The following is a 24,067-nucleotide window of genomic DNA, read 5'->3' on the forward strand; positions in this document are numbered from 1 at the left end:
CAAAACAAAGTTTGGAGCTCTAAAAACTGAAACGAAAAATCAACTGCAGGAATTCAAAGGCAGATCTGATCAGACAGAAAAAAGAATCAGTGAACTTGAAGATAAAAAATGGAAATTATTAAGTATTAAGAGCAGAAAGAATAAAGATTGAAGAAAAGTGAACAAAAACTAAGGGACCCATAGGACACCATAAGTGGTCCAACATATGCATTAGCAGAGTCCCAGAAAGAGAAGAGAGAAAGGAACAGAAAGAATATTTGAATAAATAATTGCCAAAAACTTCTCAAATTTGATGAAAGACACGAATATAAACATCCAACCTTAACTCCAAGTAGGATGAACTCAGAGAGACTCAGACCCAGACACATTGTAATCAAACCATGAAAGTCAAAGACAAAGAGAGAATCTTAAAAACACTAAGAGAGAAACAACATATTACATTCAAGGAATCCTTGAAGTTTGTAACTCCACTTATTTTCTATATAATTTAAGAGAATACATTTAAAAGAAAAAAATTGGCCAGGTGCAGTGGCTCATGCCTGTAATCCCAGCACTTTGAGAGGCCGAGGCAGGTGGATCACCTGAGGTCAGGAGTTCGAGACTAGCCTGACCAACATGGTGAAAATGCTGTCTCTACTAAAAATACAAAAGTAGCTAGGCATGGTGGTGCATGCCTGTAATCCCAGCTACATGGGAGGCTGAGGCAGGAGAATAGCTTGAACCGGGAAGAGGAGGTTGCAGTGAGCCAAGATGGTGCCATTGCACTCCAACCTGGGCAACAAGTGCAAAACTCCATCTCAAAAAAAAAAAAAGAAAAGAAAAGAAAAGATAAAAATTATGAGTCTGCAAGCCAGTATTATTGTAACTTCGGTTTGTAACTCCTCATTTTGTTTTCTACGCAATTTAAAAGGCTAATCCATTACAAATTATTTATGATTTTGGACACACAATGTACAAAGATGTAATTCTGTGATATCAACAACTGAAAGGAATGGTGATGGAGCTGTTAAAGGAGCAGAACTTTTGCAAGGAATTGAAGTTAAGGTAGTATAAATCCAAATTAGAGTGTCATAACTTAAAAGATATTAAATGTAATTCCCATGATAACCACAAAGAAAATAGCTATAGAATATACACGAAAGGAAATGGGAAAGGAATTTAAATGTTTCACTATAAAAAAAATCACCTAAACACAAAAGACGGCAATGTAGGAAATGAGGGGCAAAGAAAGCTACAAGGGACACAGAAAACAAACAGCAAATGACAGAAGTAAGTCACTCCTTATCGGTAATTACTTTAAATGTAAATGGATTAAATCCAGATTCACAAAGATATGATATAATGAAAAAGAATGTAGCAGATGGTACCCGGAAGAGGAGTACTACTATAACAAATACCTAAAAATATGGAAGTGGCTTTGGAATTGGCAATTGGCAGAGGTTGCAAAAATTTTGAGAAGCTTGATAGAAAAAAATCTACAATGCCTTCAACAGACGTTAGTAGAAATATATATGTTAATAAATGCTTTCACTAATGAGGGCTCAGAAAGAAGTGAAAAGTATGGTAGAGAAAACACAAATTACCTTAGAGAACACCCAAATCATTGTAAACAGACTATTGGTAGAAATATGGATGTTAACGGCATTGCTAGTGAAGGCTCAGAAGGAAGTGACAAACATGTTATTGGAAAACTTTAGAGAAGATGATCCTTGTTACACAGTGGCAGAAAGCTTAGCAGAACTGTCCTACAGTTATGTGGAAAACAGAACTTGTAAATGATGAAACTGGAAATTTAGCTGAGGAGATCTTCAGGAAAAGTGTTAAAGGTGTGGCCTGGTATCTTCTTGCTGCTTATGTAAAATGCAAGAGGAGAGAGACAAATTGAAGAATGAACTATTAAACAAAAAGAAACCAGGACTTGATTACTTGGGAAATTCTCAGCCCATCCAGATTGCAAAATATGCTAAAATTTAGAGATTCGCTGTCAGGAAAGTATGCTTTAGAGAAAAAGCTGAGGCTGGGGCTGGACAATCTTTTGATAATATCTCAGAAAATCAAAAGGTCAGAGCATTCAGTCACACAAAATACTCTTTGAAAAGATAAAGCGAGCACTTCCAAGCTGGCTGAATAGAAACAGCCCCAGTCTACAGCTCCCAGCGAGATCGACGCAGAAGACAGGTGATTTCTGCATTTCCAACTGAGGTACCTGGTTCATCTCATTGGGACTGGTTGAAGAGTGGGTGCAGCCCACGGAGGGCAAGCCAAAGCAGGGCGGGTCATCACCTCACGGGGAAACGCAAGAGGTTGGGGGATTTCCCTTTCCTAGCCAAGGGAAGCTGTGAGTGACTATACCTGGAGAAGCAGTACACTTCTGCCCAAATACTGCACTTTTCCCACCGTCTTCACAACCAGCAGACCAGGAGGTCCCCTCCTGTGCCTGGCTTGGCGGATGCCACGCCCATAGAGCCTTGCTCACTGCTAGCGCAGCAGTCTGAAATCGACCTGGAACACGGGAGCTTGGCAGAGGGAGGGGCATCTGCCACTGCTGAGGCTTGAGTAGGTGGTTCTATGCTCACAGTGTATACAAAGCAGCAGGGAAGTTCGAACTGGGCGGAACTCACCACAGCTCAGCAAGGCCTACTGCCTCTCTAGATTCCACCTCTGGGGGCAGGGCATATCTGAACAAAAGGCAGCAGACAGCTTCTGCAGACAGAAATGTCCCTGCCTGACAGCTCTGAAGAAAGAAGTGGTTCTCCAAGCACAACGTTCAAGCTCCGATAACGGACAGACTGCCTCCTCAAGTAAGTCCCTGACCCCTGTGTAGCCTGACTGGGAGACACTTCCCAGTAGGGGCCAACAGACACCTCATACAGGCAGGTGCCCCTCTGGGACAAAGCTTCCAGAGGAAGGATCAGGCAGCAATATTTGTTGTTCTGCAGCCTCTGCTCATGACACTCAGGCAAACAGCATCTGAAGTGGACCTCCAGCAAACTCCAACAGACCTGCAGCTGAGAGGCCTGTCTGTTAGAAGGAAAACTAACAAACAGAAAGGAATAGCATCAACATCAACAAAAGGGACATCCACACCAAAACGCCATCCGTAGGTCCCCAACATCAAAGACCAAAGGTAGATAAAACCACAAAGATAAGGAGAAACCAGAGCAGAAAGGCTGAAAACTCCAAAAATCGAACACCTCTTCTCCTCCAAAGGAACACAACTCCTTGCCAGCAAGGGAACAAAACTGGATGGAGAATGAGTTTGACAAGTTGACAGAAGTAGGCTTCAGAAGGTGGGTAATAACAAACCACTCTGAGCAAAAGGAAAATGTTCTAACCCATCGTAAGGAAGCTAAAAACCTAGAAAAAAGGTTAGACGAATGGCTAATTAGAATAACCAGTGTAGAGAAGAGCTTTAATGACCTGATAGAGCTAAAAACCATAGTATGAGAACTTCCTGAGGCATACACAAGCTTCAATAGCCAATTTGATGAAGTGGAAGAAAGGAAATCAGTGATTGAAGATAAAATTAATGAAATAAAGTGAGAAGAAAATTAGAGAAAACAGAGTGAAAAGAAATGAACAAAGCCTCCAAGAAATATGGGACTATGTGAAAAGACCAAATCCACGTTTGATTGGTGATCCTGAAAGTGACAGGAAAATGGAACCAAGTTAGAAAACACTCTTCAGGATATTATCCAGGAGAACTTCCCCAACCTAGAAAGACAGGCCAACATTCAAATTCAGGAAATACAGAGAACACCATAAAGATACTCCTCAAGAAGAGCAACCCCAAGACATACAATTTTCAGATTCACCAAGGTTGAAATGAAGGAAAAACTGTTAAGAGCAGCCAGAGAGAAAGGGCGGGACACCCACAAAGCATAGCCCATCAGACTAACAGTGGATCTCTCTGCAGAAACCCTATAAGCCAGAAGAGAGTAGGGGCCAATATTCAACATTCTTAAAGGAAAGAATTTTCAAACGAGAATTTAATATACAGCCAAACTAAGCTTCATAAGTGAAGGAGAAATAAAATCCTTTACAGACAAACAAATGATGAGAGATTATGTCACCACCAGGCCTGCCTTACAAGAGCTCCTGAAGGAAGCACTAAACATGGATAGGAACAACTGGTACCAGCCACTGCAAAAACATGCCAAATTATAAACACCATTGACACTATGAAGAAACTGCATCAATTAACAGGTGAAATAACCAGCTAGCATCATAATGACAGGATCAAATTCACACATGACAATATTAACCCTAAATGTAAATGGACTAAATGCTGAATTAAAAGACACAGACTGGCAAACGGGATAAAGAGTCAAGACCCATTGGTGTGCTGTATTCAGGAGACCCATCTCACGTGCAAAGACACACACAGGCTCAAAATGAAGGGATGGAGGAAGATCTACCAAGGAAATGAAAAGCAAAAAAAAAAACAAAAGCAGGGGTTGCAATCTTGGTCTCTGATAAAATAGACCTTAAACCAACAAAGATCAAAAGAGACAGAGAAGGCCATTACATAATGGTAAAGGGATCAATTTAACAAGAAGAGCTAACTATCCTAAATATATATGCACCCAATACAAGAACACCCAGATTCATAAAGCAAGTTCTTGGAGACCTACAAAGAGACTTAGACTCCCACACAGTAATAATGGGAGACTTTAACACCCCATTGTCAACATTAGACAGATCAACGAGACAGAAAATTAACACGGATATCCAGGACTTGAACTCAGCTCTGGACCAAGCAGACCTAACAGACATCTACAGAACTCTCCACCACGAATCAACAGAATATACATTCTTCTCAGTACCACATAGCACTTATTCTAAAATTGACCACGTAATTGGAAGTAAAACACTCATCAAATGTAAAAGAACAGAAATCACAAAAAACTGTCTCTCAGACCACAGTGCAATGAAATTATAACTCAGGATTAAGAATCCCACTCAAAATCGCACAACTACATGGAAACTGAACAACCTGCTCCTGAATGACTAGTGGGTAAATAATGAAATGAAGGCAGAAATAAAGATGGTCTTTGAAACCAATGAGAATAAAGACACAATGTACCAGAATCTCTGGGACACGTTTAAAGCTGTCTGTAGAGGGAAATTTACAGCACTAAATGCCCACAAGAGAAAGCAGGAGAGATCTAAAATCAACACCTTAACATCACCATTAAAAGAACTAGAGAAGCAAGAGCAAACAAATTCAAAAGCTAGCAGAAGGCAAGAAATAACTAACATCAGAGCAGAAATGAAGGAGATAGAGACACAAAAAACCCTTCAAAAATTCAATGAATCCCAGGAGCTGATTTTTTGAAAAGATCAACCAAATAGACAGACTGCTAGCAAGATTAATAAAGAAGAAAAGAGAGAAGAATCAAATAGACACAATAAAAAATGATGAAGGGGATATCACCACTGATCCCACAGAAATACAAACTACCATCAGAGAATACTATAAATACCTCTATGTAAATAAACTAGAAAATCTAGAAGAAATGGATAAATTCCTCGACACATACACCCTCCTAAGTGTAAAGCAGGAAGAAGCTGAATCTCTGAATAGACCAATAACAGGCTCCGAAATTGAGGCAATAATTAATAGCCTACCAACCAAAAAAAGTCCAGGACCAGACGGATTCACAGCTGAATTCTACCAGAGATACAAAGAGGAGCTGGTACCATTCCTTCTGAAACTATTCCAATCAATAGAAAAAGAGGGAATCCTCCCTAACTCATTTTATCAAGCCAGGATCATCCTGATACCAAAGCCTGGCAGAGACACAACAAAAAAAGAAAATTTTAGGCCAATATCCCTGATGAACATCGATGCGAAAATCCTCAATAAAACGCTGGCAAACCGATCAAGTCGGCTTCATCCCTGGGATGCAAGGCTGGTTCAACATACACAAATCAATAAACATAATCCATCACATAAACAGAACCAATGACAAAAACCACATGATTATCTCCATAGATGCAGAAAAGGCCTGTGACAAAATTCAACAGCCTTTCATGCTAAAACTCTCAATAAACTAGGTATTGATGGAACTTATTTCAAAATAATAAGAGCTATTTATGACAAACCCACAGCCAATATCATACCAAATGGGCAAACACTGGAAGCATTCCCTTTGAAAACTGGCACAAGACAAGGATGCCCTCTCCCACCACTCCTATTCAACATGGTATTGGAAGTTCTGGCCAGGGCAATCATGCAAGAGAAAGCAATAAATGGTATTCAAATAGGAAGAGAGGAAGTCAAATTGTCTCTGTTTACAGATGACGTGATTGTATATTTAGAAAACCCCATTGTCTCAGCCCAAAATCTCCTTAAGCTAATAAGCAACTTCAGCAGTTTCAGGATACGAAATCAATGCGCAAAAATCACAAGCATTCCTATACACGAATAATAGACAAACAGAGCCAAATCATGAGTGAACTCCCCTTCACAATTGCTACTAAGAGAATAAAATACCTAGGAATATAACTTACAATGGATGTGAAGGACCTCTTCAAGGAGAACTACAAACCACTGCTCCAGGAAATCAGAGAGGACACAAACGAATGGAAAAACACTCCATGCTCATGGATAGGAAGAATCAATATTGTGAAAATGGCCTTAGTGCCCAAAGTAATTTATAGATTCAATGCTATCCCCATCAAGCTACCACTGACTTTCTTCACAGAATTGGAAAAACCTACTTTAAACTTCATATGGAACCAAAAACGAGCCCGCATAGGCAAGACAATCCTGGGCAAGAAGAACAAAGCTGGAGGCATCATGCTACCTGACTTCAAACTTTACTACAAGGATACAGTAACCAAAACAGCATGGTACTGGTACCAAAACAGATTACAGACTAAAGGAACAGAACGGAGGCCTCAGAAATAATACCACACATTTACCACTATCTGATCTTTGACAAACCTGACACACACAAGCAATGGGGAAAAGATTCCATATTTAATAACTGGTGTTAGGAAAACTGGCTAGCCATATGCAGTAAACTGAAACTGGACCACTTCCTTGCACCTTATACAAAAATCAACTCAAGATGGATCAAAGACTTAAATGTAAGACCTAGGACCATAAAAATCCTAGAAGAAAACCTGGGCAATACCATTCAGGACATAGGCATGGGCAAAGACTTCATGTCTAAAACACCAAAAGCAATGGCAACAAAAGCCAACATTGACAAATGGGATGTAATTAAACTAAAGAGCTTCTGTACAGCAAAAGAGACTATCATCAGAATGAACAAGCAACCTACAGAATGGGATAAAAATTTTGTAAACTATCCATCTGACAAAGGGCTAACATCCAGAATCTACAAAGAACTTAAGCAAATTTACAATGAAAAAGCAAACAACCCCATCAAAAAATGGGCAAAGCATATGAACAGACACTTCTCAAAAGAAATTTATGCAGCCAACAGACATATGAAAAAAATGCTCATCATCACTGGTCATTAGAGAAATGCAAATCAAAACCACAATGAGACACCATCTCATGCCAGTTAGAATGGCGACCATTAAAAAGCCAGGAAACAACAGATGCTGGAGAGGTTATGGAAAAATAGGAACCCTTTGACACTGTTGGTGGGAGCGTAAATTAGTTCAACCATTGTGGAAGACAGTGTGGCGATTCCACAAGGATCTAGAACTAGAAATACCATTTCACCCAGCAATCCCATTACTGGGTATATACCCAAAGGATTATAAATCATTCTACTATAAAGACACATGCACACGTACGTTTACTGCAGCACTATTCACAATAGCAAAGACTTGGAACCAACCCAAATGTCTATCAATGATAGACTGGATTAAGAAAATGTGGCACATATATATCATGGAATACTATGCAGTCATAAAAAAGGGTGAGTTCATGTCCTTTGCAGGGACATGGATGAAGCTGGAAACCATCATTCCCAGCAAACTATCACAAGATCAGAAAACCAAACACCGCCTGTTCTCACTCATAAGTGGGAGTTGAACAATGAGAACACATGGACACAGGGAGGGGAACATCACACACTGGGGCCTGTAGGGGGTGGGAAGCTAGGGGAGGGATAACATTAGGAGAAATACCTAATGTAGGTGACGGGTTGATGGGTGCAGCAAACCACCATGGCACGTGTATACCTATGTAACAAAATTGCACATTCTGCACATGTAACCCAGAATTTAAAGTATAATAATAAAAAAAAAAGATAAAGCATGTGACTCACAGATCTCCATAGCCGTCTCAGCTAAAGCCAAAAAATAGATATAGGATTCCCTAGGAAAGACCTGCCAAGAGCCTCTTGTTGGATGACATGAATATACATGACATGCATGGGAGACTCACAAGGTTCTTAAGAATGGCATGCTAGCATGAAAGCTAGCTTGAGGCCAGGCGCAGTAGCTCACACCTGAAATCTCAGCACTTTGGGAGGCCGAGGCAGGCAGATCACCTGAGGTCGGGAGTTCAAGACCAGACTGACCAACATGGAGAAACCCCGTCTCTACTAAAAATACAAAATTAGCCGGGTGTGGTGGTGCATGCCTGTAATCCCAGCTACTCCGGAGGCTGAGGCAGGACAATCGCTTGAACCCGGGATGGGGAGGTTGCGGTTGCCACTGCACTCCAGCCTGGGCAACAAGAGCAAAACTCCATCTCAAAAACAAACAAACAAACAAAAAATCAAAACAAAAAGCTAGCTTGAATTGAAAGGGATTGAGAGAACCCTGTTGGACCTTGAAAATTCTACAGTCAGGAAACAGGCTGATGAAACTACTCAGCTGCCAACACATGCTACCCTTCAGGAAAAAGGAAAGACAGCTTTGAGGGTGGAGCCGTAAGCCCAGAGGGCAAAGCCTCAAGACTAGAGGATGAAGGCCTTGACATTTAATGGAATGTGCCTGGCTAGATTTTGAAAATGCCTGGGACCTGTGACCCCTTTTTTCCTTTTAGTTTCTCCCCCATTCGAACAAGAATATATATAATTAGTATCCTATGCTTGTCCCACCACTGTATTTTAACAGCAAAATACAAAAAAGAAAATACATATCCACAGATGTAAAGGAGTTTTGCCCTAAGATGTACCATACTCAGAGTATTGCCCTTATGTGATTTAGATAATGAGATTTGAGACTTTTGAGCTGATGACATTTACACGAAATGTTTGACTCTGCATTGATGCTGTAATGGGTGGAGACTTTTGGAAACGCTGGGATGGGGTGAACATATTTTGCATATGAGATGTAAGTGGAATCTGAGAGAACAAAGGGCAGACTGTGATAGACAGAATAATGTTTACAAAGCAAGTGGGAATTTAGGTTACTCATCAAGTTGACCTTAAGACAGGAAGAATATCCTGAATTATCCAATGTAATCACAAGGGACCTTAAAAGTAGAAGAGTGCAGCAGAAGAGTCAGAATCAGAGAAGACATGATGACAAAAGCAAGGTCATCAGAGTGATGCAATATGAGGACTCAACCTGTCACTGCTAGCTTTGAAGGTGAAGGAAGAGGGCCATGGGCAAGAAATGCTGGCAGCCTCCATAAGCTGGAGAAGACAGGAAAATGGATTCTTCCTTAGAGCCTCCAGAAAGGAATGCAACCCTGCCAACACCTTGATTATAGCCCAGTAAGATCTGTGTAGGACATCCAACCTACAGCATGCTACGACAGTAAATTAGCATTGTTTTCAGCCACTAAGTTATGTGGTAATTTGTTATGACAGCAATAGAAGACAATTTCTGTGGTTTATAGACAGAAGTTGAGTATCACTGTATTTCCCTCAAAGATGTAAAATACCTCATGGCTCTCCTATGAATTCATTATGTGTAGCTTAGCATGTAATTTAGGAATGATGGTTCTAGGACAGGGGTCAGCAAACTGGAGCGAAATCCAGCCCACTGCCTGTTTTTGTAAACAAAATTATATTAAACATAGCCATGCCGATTCCTTTACTTATTGTCTATGGCTGCTTTCATACTACAGCAAAATCAAGTAGTTGTGACCCTTTCTGGCCCTTTTCAGAAAAAGTTTACCAACTGCTGCTCTGGGGTATGGCTCTATTCTATTCATTTAACTTGATTTGCCTTCACTCTAGTTATATCCTGTTATCTCCCCTCCCCATATTCTTACCATTCTGAGTTCCTGTCACTACCTTAACTCATGCTACAATTCCATCCTAGAATTCCCTTTCCTCTTTTCCACATCTTATATCATGTGAGGCACATCTCAAGTCATACTTTCTACCCAAAACCTTCCCCATCTCCTATATCAAGGCAATTTCCCTATAACATACTACTTAGGTTTTGATTGATTAAAGAGCTTTTTTATTGCTCGCCAAATTACTTCATATATGTTACAATCTGTTTATACAAATGACTGTAAGCTCCACAACTGTTAAAAGTGATATTACAGATGATTTATTTGTAGACATTCCAGCAGTATGATGGCTGGTATCTCTTTTATCATTTGCAGGTTTGGATATTTATAATACTCATAAGATGAGTTTGTTATAGCAGACAACCTTCTCTAATCCCTCTCTTAAATTCCTTTTTTTAATTTAAATACCTTTTCATTTTATATAAAATAAATTGAATAAAAAAGGGCAATGGTGCCAGAATTGGCATAAGAGTTATGCAAATTTGTTATCCTCAAAAGACTGTACGCAGAATAGTATACTAGTTCTCTGTTTTTAATAAAGTGTGTAGCAGATGTTATGCTAAGTAAGTCAGAAATCCTGTGTGTTCAACTGAATAAATCTACTGTCTACAGACTATCTCTATCTGATCCACTGTAATCACCTCATCATACCAAAACTAGACATCAAAAACCAAAGATCTAATGCCTGTAAAATTTTAAAGGTAGATTTGGAGGGTTGGTAGCAAAGATGATATAGAAAGATGTTAAATAATTTTTAATATCTAACATTTGAATTTCACAAATCTTAATTATTTAGGTAGTCATCAGCAATTCAATATTCTTTTCACTCAATTGAAACATAATAACTTGACTCGGAGACTTTTGTCAAACTAATGTCATTCCTAAGCTTTCACTTAGAGTCAACTCCTGGTCAAAGATTTCCATTATGGGCCAGATTTATATTTAAATAGCCATTTTACTTAGACTGAGGGCAGGTAGTTGTCATAACCACTGAGTAGGCCAAGTGACCATGAACCAATTACCCTGAAATTAATTTGGAGTTGCCATTCAAATAGTTATCTCTCTCAAACACTAAACCTAAAATTCTTGTGGTTACAGACAAATTAAGGTACAAGACTTGACTTTATTACAGTCTGGGCGCAAAACAAAAGAGATTTGGGAAATTTCTTTTCTCCCACTCTAAGAAAAATATTTACTACTGAAACTTCAAGGAAAATGACAGCAAATGTCCTCATGCCTTCTTTCTCCATACTCCCAGAATACCCCTTACCCTTTTTTCCCCTTACAGATACTTCCCTCTGCTTAGAATGTCCTTCCTCTATTGTCCACCTAGAAAACTTTTCCTTCATATTTAATCTCAAATATAATCTGCTTTGTGAAGCCTTCCCTGACTCCCTTAAGCATATTTAAGGTTCTCCCCACTTTGCACATATCCCCTATTAAAGCAATTATTTTATAAGTATTTAAGTTTCTTATTTGCATACATATTTGTTCACAGGTGTCAAACAGTCTTATTTTTCATCCTTAGTACCTGGCACATAGAAGCTGTCTCATAATACTTAATGAAATAAAGACCCATCTCCCTCTCGACATTTTTTAAACAAGCTATTCTAACCTGGCTTTAAAAACTCCTTTCTAAAAATATCCCTACTAGTTCAGCCATAATGTCGAGTTCTCTTCAGATTCTTACCTGTTTGCCTGCCCTATTAAATCTAGATGCTTTAATGAAAGCACATGTCTTTCCTGCTGTTCCATCACTTTGCTCTAAATCTGTTCACTGGCTTCAAGAAAAATTTTTGGAACAAATTTCAACCTGCTTTTTTTTTTATCCAATGTATTCCATAACTTCAGATCCATTCATCTGTTTCCATTAAGATCAATTCCAAAGCTTTTCATTTCCCCAGAAATCTTTTATCAAATTACTCCTATGCTCTTTGCATAATTTCTAAAGGTGAGGTTAATCTCAACGAGACTCCATATATCATTCAGCAAACTTTAATTTTAAAATGAAATCATTTTATCTCTAATCTTGGAAAACAAATTTGAAGTAATTCTCAGTTAACTTATTTAGCTGGTTTTTAGAGATGGTTTTAGAGGCTTTGGAGAATAGAATCATATCTGAACAAACTAACAGAAGCACCTCAGATTGGGAGTGACTCACCGGTACTCCTTGGTATACTCAAAGTCTTGTTTGTTGTAGGCAGGTTTTAGGAAATTGCACTCAATGACTCCAATTACTCCTACACCTTCTCCACGAGTTGGCTTAGAAGAAAATATTAATTTCAACACTTACATTACTGTTGGCTGCCTGGAGGCATTTCCTTTTGATTCCAAACAATAATAGAAAGGTTACATAAACTTCATGGGCAAGAAAAGACCATCAAGATCTAGAGAAACACTTAAAATGTACATCAACAGACTGCAAGCATTAAACTGAACTAGAAATTCTGACAAATTCTAGGGCAGAGATTTTCAAAATATGATCCATAGATCCCTAGGAGTCTTCTGCAATTAGTAGCCATCTCTACTTCACCCACACTACCTCCACTTCTATCTGCTTTATATTCCAGGACTGCCATAAGACTGCATTTGAATAAATTACCGAGCTAAAAAAATCAAGGTTATATACTACTGTTCTAAGGAACTGAAACAAATATTCATCTGAAAACAATTTTAAGGGTTCTATCTGATCCTATATTAAAATAAACAATTTTCCCATATACATAGGCCACCAAACAACTACTAAAGAGAGTCACACTTACAGCAATTATTAATTACAAGTTGACGCAAGAGTTTTATAGATTTAAATCATATTCTAATTCTTTAATGGAAGAAATTGAGTAAAGGTGTAATTGGACTGGAACACAAACACGAGTTGTCTAAAGGTGCTATAACAAGGGAAAACAAAATAGGCTGAAAACGAGCTATCCTGGACTTTATATAACTGTCTTACTATGATGAAGCAGTTCGTCATTTTTTTGTGCTTTAGCAATCTTATCTGTAAAATAGGAATAAAAGGGATACTTGTAGACATTACTACTTTAAATAATCATTAAGACATTAAAGATGATGGTAAAATTTGTATAGAGTGGCTTAAAAAATATTTTCACATTATTTATCCCATTTAAATCTCTCAACCCTGTAAGCTGCGAGGTAGGCAAAGCAGGTATGCTTATTACTGTTATTTCCACTTTACATAAAGGTCAGGAAATTGAGCTTCAGATAAATCAAACAATTTATCCAAGGTTACACAGCTTGTAAATGGAAAATTCAGGACCCAAATCCTGGTCTTCAACCATTGTATTTTATATGCCTTCCATTATGCCTTATTGTCTTTCCAAGAAAATGGAAAGAGTTACCTAAAACACAAATAAGCTGACACACATGGTAAATTTGCTGGTATTCTAATTCTGCCTCTTATTAACAGCTACTTAGAAAATGCATTCAGTAAAGTTGTTGGGTTGATTAACATCTGAAGAATGAGAGGTAGAAAGAGATTTCAACACAAGACAGCTTACTGGTAACACAATTCCAGGATCAGAATTCAATCAGCATCATAAGATGGGAGTAAAAGCCATTAATGAGCCTATCCCCTTTGCAAATTTTAAATTCTCTTCCTACTCTTTTCAGCCTCCTATGACAAAGAAATATTAACTACTCACCTTCACCTGGCACCCCACCTTCTCAAAAGATTTTATGAGTCGGTTGTTATGATACATCATTATTCCAAACTGGTTACTATTCTTGCAAGAGAACCCAAAGGTGATTCTCACCTGCTTATTCTGAGAAGAACATTGTTAAGGAGACAAACATACCAGGGACTTCAATGACAAAATTTTGCACCATATTATAGCAAAAACCATCAAATACCAAGGGACATAAATTGGGACAACCTTTTGAGAGGGCATTTAAACATCTGTTGCAATAGCTTTAAGAATATTCTTAATATTTGACCAAGTAATTCTCTTTTAAAGAATTTATCCCACAGAAACAGTCAGGGAGGCCCACAAACGTTTAGGAATTACAGAGATTTTTCAATTTGTTATAAAAGCAGAAAAACAGAAATAATTTAAATGTTCAACAATAAAGAAATGATTAAATAAATGTTGATATAGCCACATGCAGCTCTTTTAAAATTATGTCCTTGAAATATTTGAGAATATCAGGAAATGCTCAGATTATAAAAATATCACACACACACACACACACATGCACACACACACATATGCATAGAAAGACTATAAGAAAAGATATCTAAACACCATCAGTGATTTAAAAATTGATAAATAATCATAAAACATTCCTTAGCCCTTGCTAGTTGCTCAATTTGCTGCTAGGGCTCATAGGTTCTGATAAGAGCTGTAAATGGTCCAATACAAATCTGTACAATTATATTCAATAAGGTAAATCCTTCTTACCATACCAAACACAATGAAAGCAAAAGCAAAGGTAAAGAACAATGAATAGTCCTGTAGTGATATATTTCATGGGAAGAAGTTAACAAGCTCGGATAAATGAAATGAAGACAATTGATTATTATAAGTAAAACATGAATAATGATGAGTTTTTAACAAGTCCTACTTAATTTAAAAACCAAGGTAAGTAAGTGAGAAAGATAAAGGGGAGATAGAGAAACTGAGATTTTCATTAAAACAAATACTAAGAAACCTTCATGTCTAAATGAGTTGAATGAAAATTTACTTTTGTTACTTATTCAAAAAATGATCTCCATGCCCCCTCTAAAAGACAAGCTACTTGCATCAAAACCCTATAACAAATGGGTCACATATGATACAAAGACATGACTCAAGTGGGTTCACAACACAGTGATGTTTGGCTCAGAATATATAATGTTCTGGGCTCTAGCAGTTCACATAAAACCTCAAATAAGACCTATTCTAACGCAAAAATAAAACAAGACAAAACTCCTGCAAGCAAACAAACCAAAATCCTATGCCATAAAATTAACTTTGTAAAGATAAAGATTGTCAAATTTTTCTTTCTGTTGTGCACTTTTAAATTCCAAATTATGGAGTGAGGGTACAGTGGGGTAGGAGACTCACCAAATTAGCGTAAGGAGAGAGAACAAAGATGAAAGAAGTGGCCTTTGATAATTGAGAAGTAAATAAGTTAGTGTCAATGATCTTGTTCCTCAGTGACCTTGGGGGAAATTTTATTAGGACTTTCATTTTACTCATGCCTACAGTAAATCTGTTTAGTCCAAACTATAATATTGGAAGGTAATTTGGTTTAATGGGAAGGGAGTCTGAGAAGAGTTGAGGTAACATATAGAATGCATGCATAGAAGTTTCCCTGATAGAAACCCACAAAAGGAAAAAGCTAGAGACAGGTATGCGTTATATCCTAAAACAGTAGTTGGCAAGCACTTCTTTAGACTGGCTCTGTTAAACCTATGGCACTAACATCCTAGTCTACACATGGTGAGATTATAACTAATTCACCTATAGAAGCAAACAATGCTAGCTCTGGCTTTATTAAATTGATTTTAGTGCTTTAAGAAAACATTCCTAGTAGCCAAGATATGTGTTCTCAAAAAGGAGAAAAAAGAGACCAATGAGTTCTCATTTTTGGTCAGGGAAAGACAAAGCATACTAGGTAATGCCTTTGATAAAGCAAATAGAGTGTAAACATGTTTCTCTGGCCAAGAGTGGTGCTTAGTTACTAGAAAATAAATTTAAAGGATTCTATTACTTCAACAGTTTCCAGGTGATTTCTGATAAAAATGGTACACAGATTGGCATTTAAGAAAGACTTCCTCAGAGTACACTGTAATAGAATGTGTACTATGACATACATTTTTGAATTTGAAAGGGAAAGTTTTTGTTTTTCTATGTCAACCTGAAAACTTAATCCTGAAATAAAGAGGTCAACTTCATGTAGTAGTACAGTTGTAAGGATACTGTGAAGGTAGGTTTATATGTATCATATTCTACATTGGCCAGGCTCTTGGCAATCATCTGGGTAGTCACCTTCTTTTGACGCAGAAAAATTTTCATCCGTGGCTTCATGTATAGAATACCACAAAATGCCTACGGAACAGAATGGTGAAGGGAAAGTTAATATGTGATATTGCCAATTCCGCTGACATCCCCATAAAACACTGCTACCAACTGATATCTATGCTGGGCAAAGATTTGGCTCAGTTTCTATACCTTATTACACTATGTAAACTACCACACTAAAGTACTGCTAACTATATTATCTAAACTGTCTCAACGGAGACAATAAAAAGGAATACTAGCACATGGCTGGAAAGGTTGTTATCTCTGTATAACTAAAAGAAGATCTTGTTCTATAGTATTTTCAGGTTATAGGAAATCTTACCTCTCATTGTTGAGAAACCATTCTTACTTACCCTTAAAGAATATTCTGTTTCTGGTAGCTCAGAGGTAACACCGCCAGTCATTTTTTCTTCTGTGTCAAAGTCTGATACCAGGATGTCATATTGATCTGTATCAAAATCCAACTCAGATTTTCCATTTTTATTTCTGGGGAAAAGAGACAAGTACCAATCTAACAAAAACTGGCTCCAAAGGACAAAAAATGCACTAGGAACCCAAAAGAAAAAAAACAATATGAGCCAAAACTCAGGTATCTGTTTCTTTCCCTGACTACAAGTGCAAAGGAACTACAAACTACTTGGGTAGAGGATCAGACAATACTTAAGGGTATTCCCATTCTAAACAAATCTACTCTTTCATAGAGGTGATGATGCCACATTCATAAGGAAAAAAGAATGTGGAATGTCTATGATCTGATAAATCAAATGGATGTCAGCTATCCTCAAAGAGGGATCTTAAAATAGACACAAGCTTTCTGGGTATTGTTAGTAAGTCACTCAACATCATTTTCCCCAACTGAATGAACAGATGAATCAAAACCCATTTCTACCAACTTCAGACTAATAAGATACTAAGATCTCCCCAGATCTAATCTTATTTCTTAAAAGGAAAAAAGATTGTTATAAAAGCAGCATATATTTACTAGTCCTCTAGGATACCATTTATAGAATTATCATTTAAACATAATGGTACCAACATTCCTTTCATAAGGACCTTTCTTCTTCCCATAATATTTTTGGGCCACTTGGTTTTGATCCATTCCAAGACCCTGAGCTATATCACTAACTGCTGCCAGGGAAAAAACGTTAAGACCCATCTTTATTCTTGGAAAAAACTCAAATGACAGGTTTTAGAAAAAACGTATATATCAGAACAGTACTTCCCAAAATTTGTTCTGTGGAACAGTAATCTCACAAGATACTCTTAAAAAGAAATAAATACATAAAAGTTCTATGATCAAATAAAATTGAGAAATAATTCTTAGCCCTCAGAGTCACCTCGAGCTCTAGTGATAACTCTGCTTCATACTTTAGGCTCCATAAGCTCAGAGCTGCTATGTTGAAATTGTAGCTCCTTTTACAGGGCTGCACCAGAGCCATTATGATCTGTTGTCTGCATCATACCCATGTCAATGTATAATAGCATATTATGGATTTTCCAGGATAATTCTGATTCTTACTATCCCACCTGACCCCAATGCATATGCCCTGAGGAGATTCTCTGTCCTCCTTGTCCCTCACCTTCCCCATCTAAGGAAAAAAGGTCTGTAGAAACATTTTCTTTAGAGACAGGGTCTTGCTCTACTGCCCAGGCTAGAGTGCAGTGGCATGATCATAGCTCACTGTGGCCTCCAACTTCTGGGCTCAAGCGATTCTCCCATCTCAGCCTCCCAAAGGGCTGGGATTAGAGGTGTGAGCCACCACCCAACCTGAAGAAATACTTTTTAAAAATTGATTGGGAAATACTGCATACTACATTGCTCTTTTATGTATTTTCAATGCACATTAGTATATTAAAGGACTCCATGAGTCTCAGAAGTCCTACAATAAAGCAACACAGTAAACTTTAAGTCAGCTTTTCCCAAATTTATTTGACCATGTAATCCTTTATTTATACAGGTTGAATATCCCTTAACTGAAATGCTTGGGACCAGAAGTGTTTTGGATCCTTTTGGATTTTGAAATATTTGCATTATACTTACTGGTTGAGCACCCCTAATCTAAAAATCCAAAATCCGAAATGCTCCAATGATCATTTCCTTTGAGTTGTCATGTCTGTGCTCAAAATGTTTTAGACTTTGTGGCATTTCAGATTTTAGATTTTTGGATTAGGGAAAGTCAACCTGTATGCCACCTAGTACCATATACATAACTGGGAAACGACATACAAAGAAAAAGTTCTGTTTAAGATATGTAAATCACTGGAAATACCTCAAAAAATTCTTTGTAATACAAACTATATTACTTGAGGTTTTCTCAGTAGGACACAGGGAAGATCTAAATTACCAATGTGTGAGTCACACTTCTTTTAATTGTTAAGTACAGTACTCTCTACATAAACCAGCATTGTTTTTATTTGTTTTACCCAGGTAAATGAGACAAAATACTTCACCCCTTATAAGGAGAAAAGGATGAATACATGTATCTGATAATCTTTTCTATTAAACATATCAGTAATACCTCTATTTTATATTAAAGGTTTTTAGGGTTATTTTTTAGTGTTTAGGTGTTAATCCATTCTTAAATGTATTCTATTAGACATGCTAAGATTAAACAAATGAAATAGCATAAAGTATTTCTAGATTGTTTTATTAGTTTTGAAGACATGATCTTAACCTAGTCTCATTATAGTTCATATTTATCTGCTTCAAAGACGTTTTCTACTTCTTCTTTTTTTTTTTTTTTTTTTTTTTTTAAGAGACAGGGTCTCACTTTGTTGCCCAGGCTAGTCTCAAATTCCTGGCCTCAAGTGATCCTCCTGCCTTGGCCTCCCAAAGTACTGGAATTACAGGTGTGAGCCACCACACCTGGCCAGATTTTTCTACTTCTAATCCAGCTACTGTGAAAGCACTAATACAGAACTCCTTATTTTTTAAAGATCTTATTGTGCTTTGTTTACTCTAATTTTTCTTTCTCATACTTCACTGTCATTGTCTAATAGGTAAAATAACTATCAATTACCAAACTTAAAAAAATGCCTGTTGGCCAGGCACAGTGGCTCACGCCAGTAATAGAGGCTGGGGTGGGTGGATCACTTGAGGTCAGGAGTACAAGATCAGCCCGACCAACACGGCAAAATCCCGTCTCTAGAAAAAATATAAAAATTAGCCAGATGTGGTGGCACACACCTGTAATCCCAGCTACTTGAGAGGCTGAGGCATGAGAATCACCTGAACCCAGAAGGTGAAGGTTACAGTGAACCAAGTTTGCACCACTGCACTCCAGCCTGGGCAAGAGAGACTCTGTCTCAAAAAAAAAAATGTCCATGAATATGAAATAGATATTTATAAAGGATTCTGAGGAGCTTAGAATATGCTAAACTGTCTTAATTATCTGTGGCAATAGCCTCAGGATATGTGTGTTTCCACCTTAAACATGCCACATTTTACCAACAAGAACCACTATCTCAAACAGAACTCTGTTTTTCTTTTTTCCTTTTTTTTTGAGACGGAGTCTCACTCTGTCACCAGGCTGGGATGCAGTGGCGTGATCTTGGCTCACTGCAACCTCCACCTCCTGGGTTCAAGCGATTCTCCTGCCTCAGCCTCCTAAGTAGCTGGGACTACAGGCATGCACCACCATGCCCAGCTAATTTTTGTATTTTTTTTTAATAGAGACGGGGTTTCACCATGTTGGCCAAGATGGTCTCGATCTCTCAACCTCATGATCTGCCCACCTCAGCCTCCCAAAGTGCTGGGATTACAAGCATGAGCCACCGCGCCCGGCCAGAACTCTTGTTTTTCTAAGACAAAGTTACATAAAAGTATGCAATGAGATATAAATATATATTAAAATTTATCTACTTTGCTTCTCTAAAAAGAGTTACTAAAATGTGCTAGGCCAAGCACAGTGGCTCACACTTGTAATCCCAATAATTTGGGAGGCTAAGGAGGGAATACCACTTGAAGCCAGGTGTTCGAGACCAGCCTGGGCAACATAATGAGACCCTGTCTTTTTATAAAAATTTTAAAAGTTAAAAATAAATAAAAATGTGTTTCATCACACTACCTTTGTTTATTAGAATCTATCACCTTTGGAATACTATACCTGCGGATGTTCCAAATGAGAACACGAGTGCCTTTTTTGCCTGGGATGGCATCAAACTGGGCCAGCAGGTCATTTTCACGGTTGAAAATGGAATAGTTCAAGATGGCTTCTAGGCTGGGCAATGAATCCTCGGTAATAATCATTTTTTGTAAAATCAAATATAGTCAAAGAAAAAATAATATCTTAGGATGCTATTGAGAAGGGAGATCTGCCCTTTGGGTTGCATATTTAGACAAAACTACAGACATAAAGCATGCATATTACTGTTATAGAAGGAGGAAAGGTGAAAAATGGAGAAAGGTTGTAGAGACAAGCTCCAAAATCAGTTGCCCATGCAGAATATAGCTTCAAAGATATCATGTAAACAAAGTCTTATATTTAAAAGATCAAAGGCTTCATTTTTTAACTTCTTTGGAAGCAATAAGTTAAAACCTTATTGCTATACTGTTCCAGTCAAGAGAACCAGGTGTCTAACAGAAGTAACAGCTGTGCAGATATAGGGAAATGAGCTATTCTGCTATTATATAAGCTGATAAATAGTATGTTTCTAGGCCTATTCATGCAAATGTAGCTATCCTTAGGGAAAAAAAAAAAGGAAGGCCTTCAGAGCTTTACCATAGGGTGGTAGTAGAGCAGAAATATACTATATAGATCAAACTGCCTAACAATGAAAATTTCAATATAGCAAAAACATTTCTAAGCTTATGTCAACGTTCTACTTATTTTTTAAATATTTAATAGAGAAAAATTCCAGTTAAATTTAAGACATTTGAATACCTCTTTTAAAACTTCTGATAGTTGGATTTGACCTGAAGAGGTTACTATCAAAACACTCAGATTAGACTAATTTTTAACCAACATTCTCCATTTCCAGAAAGGATATTGTTTTGCTGGTTGAATGGAACAATTGGTACAATAACTGCCTGGGCCTGAACACATTCCAGATAGGTCTGTGATAGAAGTCCAACAGTGAGAGTACCCCCATTCTTGGTGAAGACAAGGGCGTCCTTTCCTAGCCGCATGGAGCCTGACTTGAAACCATTACCAAAGACCCCAATGGGACACTGGCTCTTCTTTATTACTTTATCTGTAAAGCCAAAGCTGCAATTACACAAGAAAAAACAAATCAGAAAAAAAGAAATCAGAAAGGTAAAAAGCATCCTAAGATAGGTGACAGGCAGAATATTTGGCCTACAAATAAATAACACTTGTAAAAAGTCCTTCCTTTTTTATTCCTTTTGGTATTTATGGGCAAAACTATTAGGTTAAAAACATAGGAAATTACTATGGGGTGATGGGACTAATTTTCCTGTGTGGTTTGTGTGTACATAAATAGTTCCATTACGTTAGAGTCACACTTTATAAATGTAAAAAAGGGCCCCTTTTCACCAGCTAACGTAGCTGGAGAAGGCCTTGGGCAGCTGCCTTTCTTGTCTAGATAAAACAGCTCTGATTGCTGTAGAAGTAAAGTTAGGGTAAGGTGAAAAGTGTAGTTATCTAGAGAGGGTAACAAAAGTTCCAGATATTGTCATTGGTCAGAGGTACTAGATTAGACATCTCCTAACCTGTTTATATCATCCTCTAGAAATCTGAAAGTCAGGGATCATTTATCTTGACAATTTCAACTCTCCACTCAAAGGATAACCCTTCCAATTCTTAGTCTCTGTTCCATCTGTTGGGACAGTTCATTGGAATGTGGCCAAAGGATAAAAATAGGTAGTTCTGCCTCTGAATATCAGCAAACAGTTGCAGTATAAAGTCTCTCTTGCTCTATTAAGGACCTTTCACTTAGGCACCTCAACAATCTCTGTAGCCCCTTTTGATCAGCTTAATCTGGAAGCCAGAACCTTTCCCTTCCTTGTATTTTCCATTCAGGTACACACCAAAATAACAGAACTTTAAAAATTAAAAATAAAATGATTATATATCTTCCCTCACCATCAATAAAACTAATTGTAAGGATTGTTTCTCAGGATGAGAAGGAGAAATGAATAGAGTTTGGCGAATGAGTACAAACTTATAGTTAGATAGAAGAAAAAAGTTCTAATGTTCCATAGCAGACCAGGGTGACTATAATTAGCAATAATACATCATATATTTCAAAGTAGCTAGAAAAGAGAACTTCCAATGTTACCAACATATAAATTATCAAGGTGATGGAAACCCCAAACACCCTCACTTGATCATTACATATTCTATGCACGTATAAAATACTCACATGTACCCCATAAATATGTAAAATATTAGGTATCAATAAAGGAAAAAAATCATACTAAAAAGGATTGTTTCTCTCCAGATTGACTAATTTTACAATGTTGTGCACTATCATTCATTCAATAAATATTTAAACTAAGCACCTACACTGTGCCAAGCATTGGGCTAAGCACTAGAGACAATTTTTAATAAGAGAGACGTGATTCTTGCCTTCAGAGTTTATAGTCTAAGGAAGGACTTCATATATTACAGATTAGGTGCTTCTCAACATCAATAAAATAGATACTCTGGGCAGACCATGACTGAGCAGGCTGATCTTTAACAATTTTACTCTTTTGAGCATGGAGAGCTGAGGTATCTGATTTCTACTTCCTGAAGGCTGTGGTTTTGTGTTTACTCACTAAGAAAGGGAACCACCTTTTAAGTTTCTATTTCAAAGCATTATACAATAATACCATATGTCCTTCTAGAGTAGACACTTTATAGGAGCTGTGTGTATCCTACAAATAAATCTAGTGACAGAAAAAGGTAATTTCCATGGCAGCAGTCCTTTGGAAAAAGAAAAAAGAAAAAGAACATTCAGTTTGTGTTGCCTATGGGCCTTAGTATTCCAGGATACAGACATAATAGTAAGATTCAGGCATTCCCATTCTTCTTGTGGAAGAATCGGCTTTTTAAAAAAATGGCTTTGTTATGAGGATTAAATTATATACTGTATGCAAAATACATTAAGTATAAAGTAGTATTCAAACATTAATTTTAAACTAACTCTAGAAGTCATTCTGATAGTTGTCATGTGCTATCCCCTACTCCTACTTCAGACCTAAGGTCACACCTAAAACTCAGGGCTCTTCATAAATAGTAATCTTACACACCACTTCAAATGAATTTGTATGGTTAACCGGACTTTAACTTTCTCTTATACCACAAAAGCTTCAATTAGGTGATCAAGGGAAAGTGGTGAAAACAGGGAGATTACAACTCCCTTAATTTTTTAGCCTCTTCCACCATCTATCACCTCTTTTTCCCTTTGAAAGTATAAACCCTCACTGTGTTAATTTGAGGAGACCAAATGATGATACAAGGTTGAGAAGATAAGTAGTAGCGCCAGGCCAGAACCAGAATGGAAAAGGATAAGAATAATGAGAAGAGAGGAGCTATAAACTCTGGATTTTTGTTGTTGTTACTGTGTTTCACTTAACTCTTCCTGTGTGCTCTTTTATTCCACCTAAGTTCTCATGTTCAGCATTCTATTTAAATGCAAACTGGCAGAATGAATGTCAGGTACCAATCGAATAACTACCTAACACAAAAGCCCTCACCACACATAACAATAGAATTGTAGGAATGAATTTGATAGTTTGCTATAGCTCAGTAATAATTTTCCACAGAGCTAACTTGGCTTAGGTGGTTTCTATTTGCTAAGTCAGTCCTGCTCTATCCTCTCATGTGAGAGACGACACTGTTTAAACATCAAGGTGGCTTGGATACCAGCACTTCTAGTGGAATCCAAAAATACAGCAGCTTGCTCTGGAGTA

General features: G+C 37.6%; 1 protein-coding gene across 3 annotated transcripts in view; it reads right to left on the reverse strand.

Annotated features, from left to right (window-relative positions):
* MORC4 (MORC family CW-type zinc finger 4) overlaps positions 1-24,067 on the reverse strand; it is a 59,448-nt gene that overhangs the window by 24,056 nt on the left and 11,325 nt on the right. For 2 of the 3 annotated variants that reach the window (XM_055268619.1, XM_055268618.1), the window contains exons 4-9: positions 21,199-21,416; positions 20,316-20,463; positions 16,563-16,695; positions 16,108-16,236; positions 13,849-13,968; positions 12,348-12,448 (exon numbers count right to left, since the gene is read on the reverse strand). In XM_055268619.1, the coding sequence (XP_055124594.1) occupies positions 12,348-12,448; positions 13,849-13,968; positions 16,108-16,236; positions 16,563-16,695; positions 20,316-20,463; positions 21,199-21,416 (849 nt within the window). The remainder of the gene's footprint in view (positions 1-12,347; positions 12,449-13,848; positions 13,969-16,107; positions 16,237-16,562; positions 16,696-20,315; positions 20,464-21,198; positions 21,417-24,067) is intronic. The other variant, XM_055268620.2, reaches the window with a different exon arrangement.

This window comes from Symphalangus syndactylus, chromosome X, assembly GCF_028878055.3.
Source record: "Symphalangus syndactylus isolate Jambi chromosome X, NHGRI_mSymSyn1-v2.1_pri, whole genome shotgun sequence".
NCBI lineage: Eukaryota > Metazoa > Chordata > Mammalia > Primates > Hylobatidae > Symphalangus > Symphalangus syndactylus.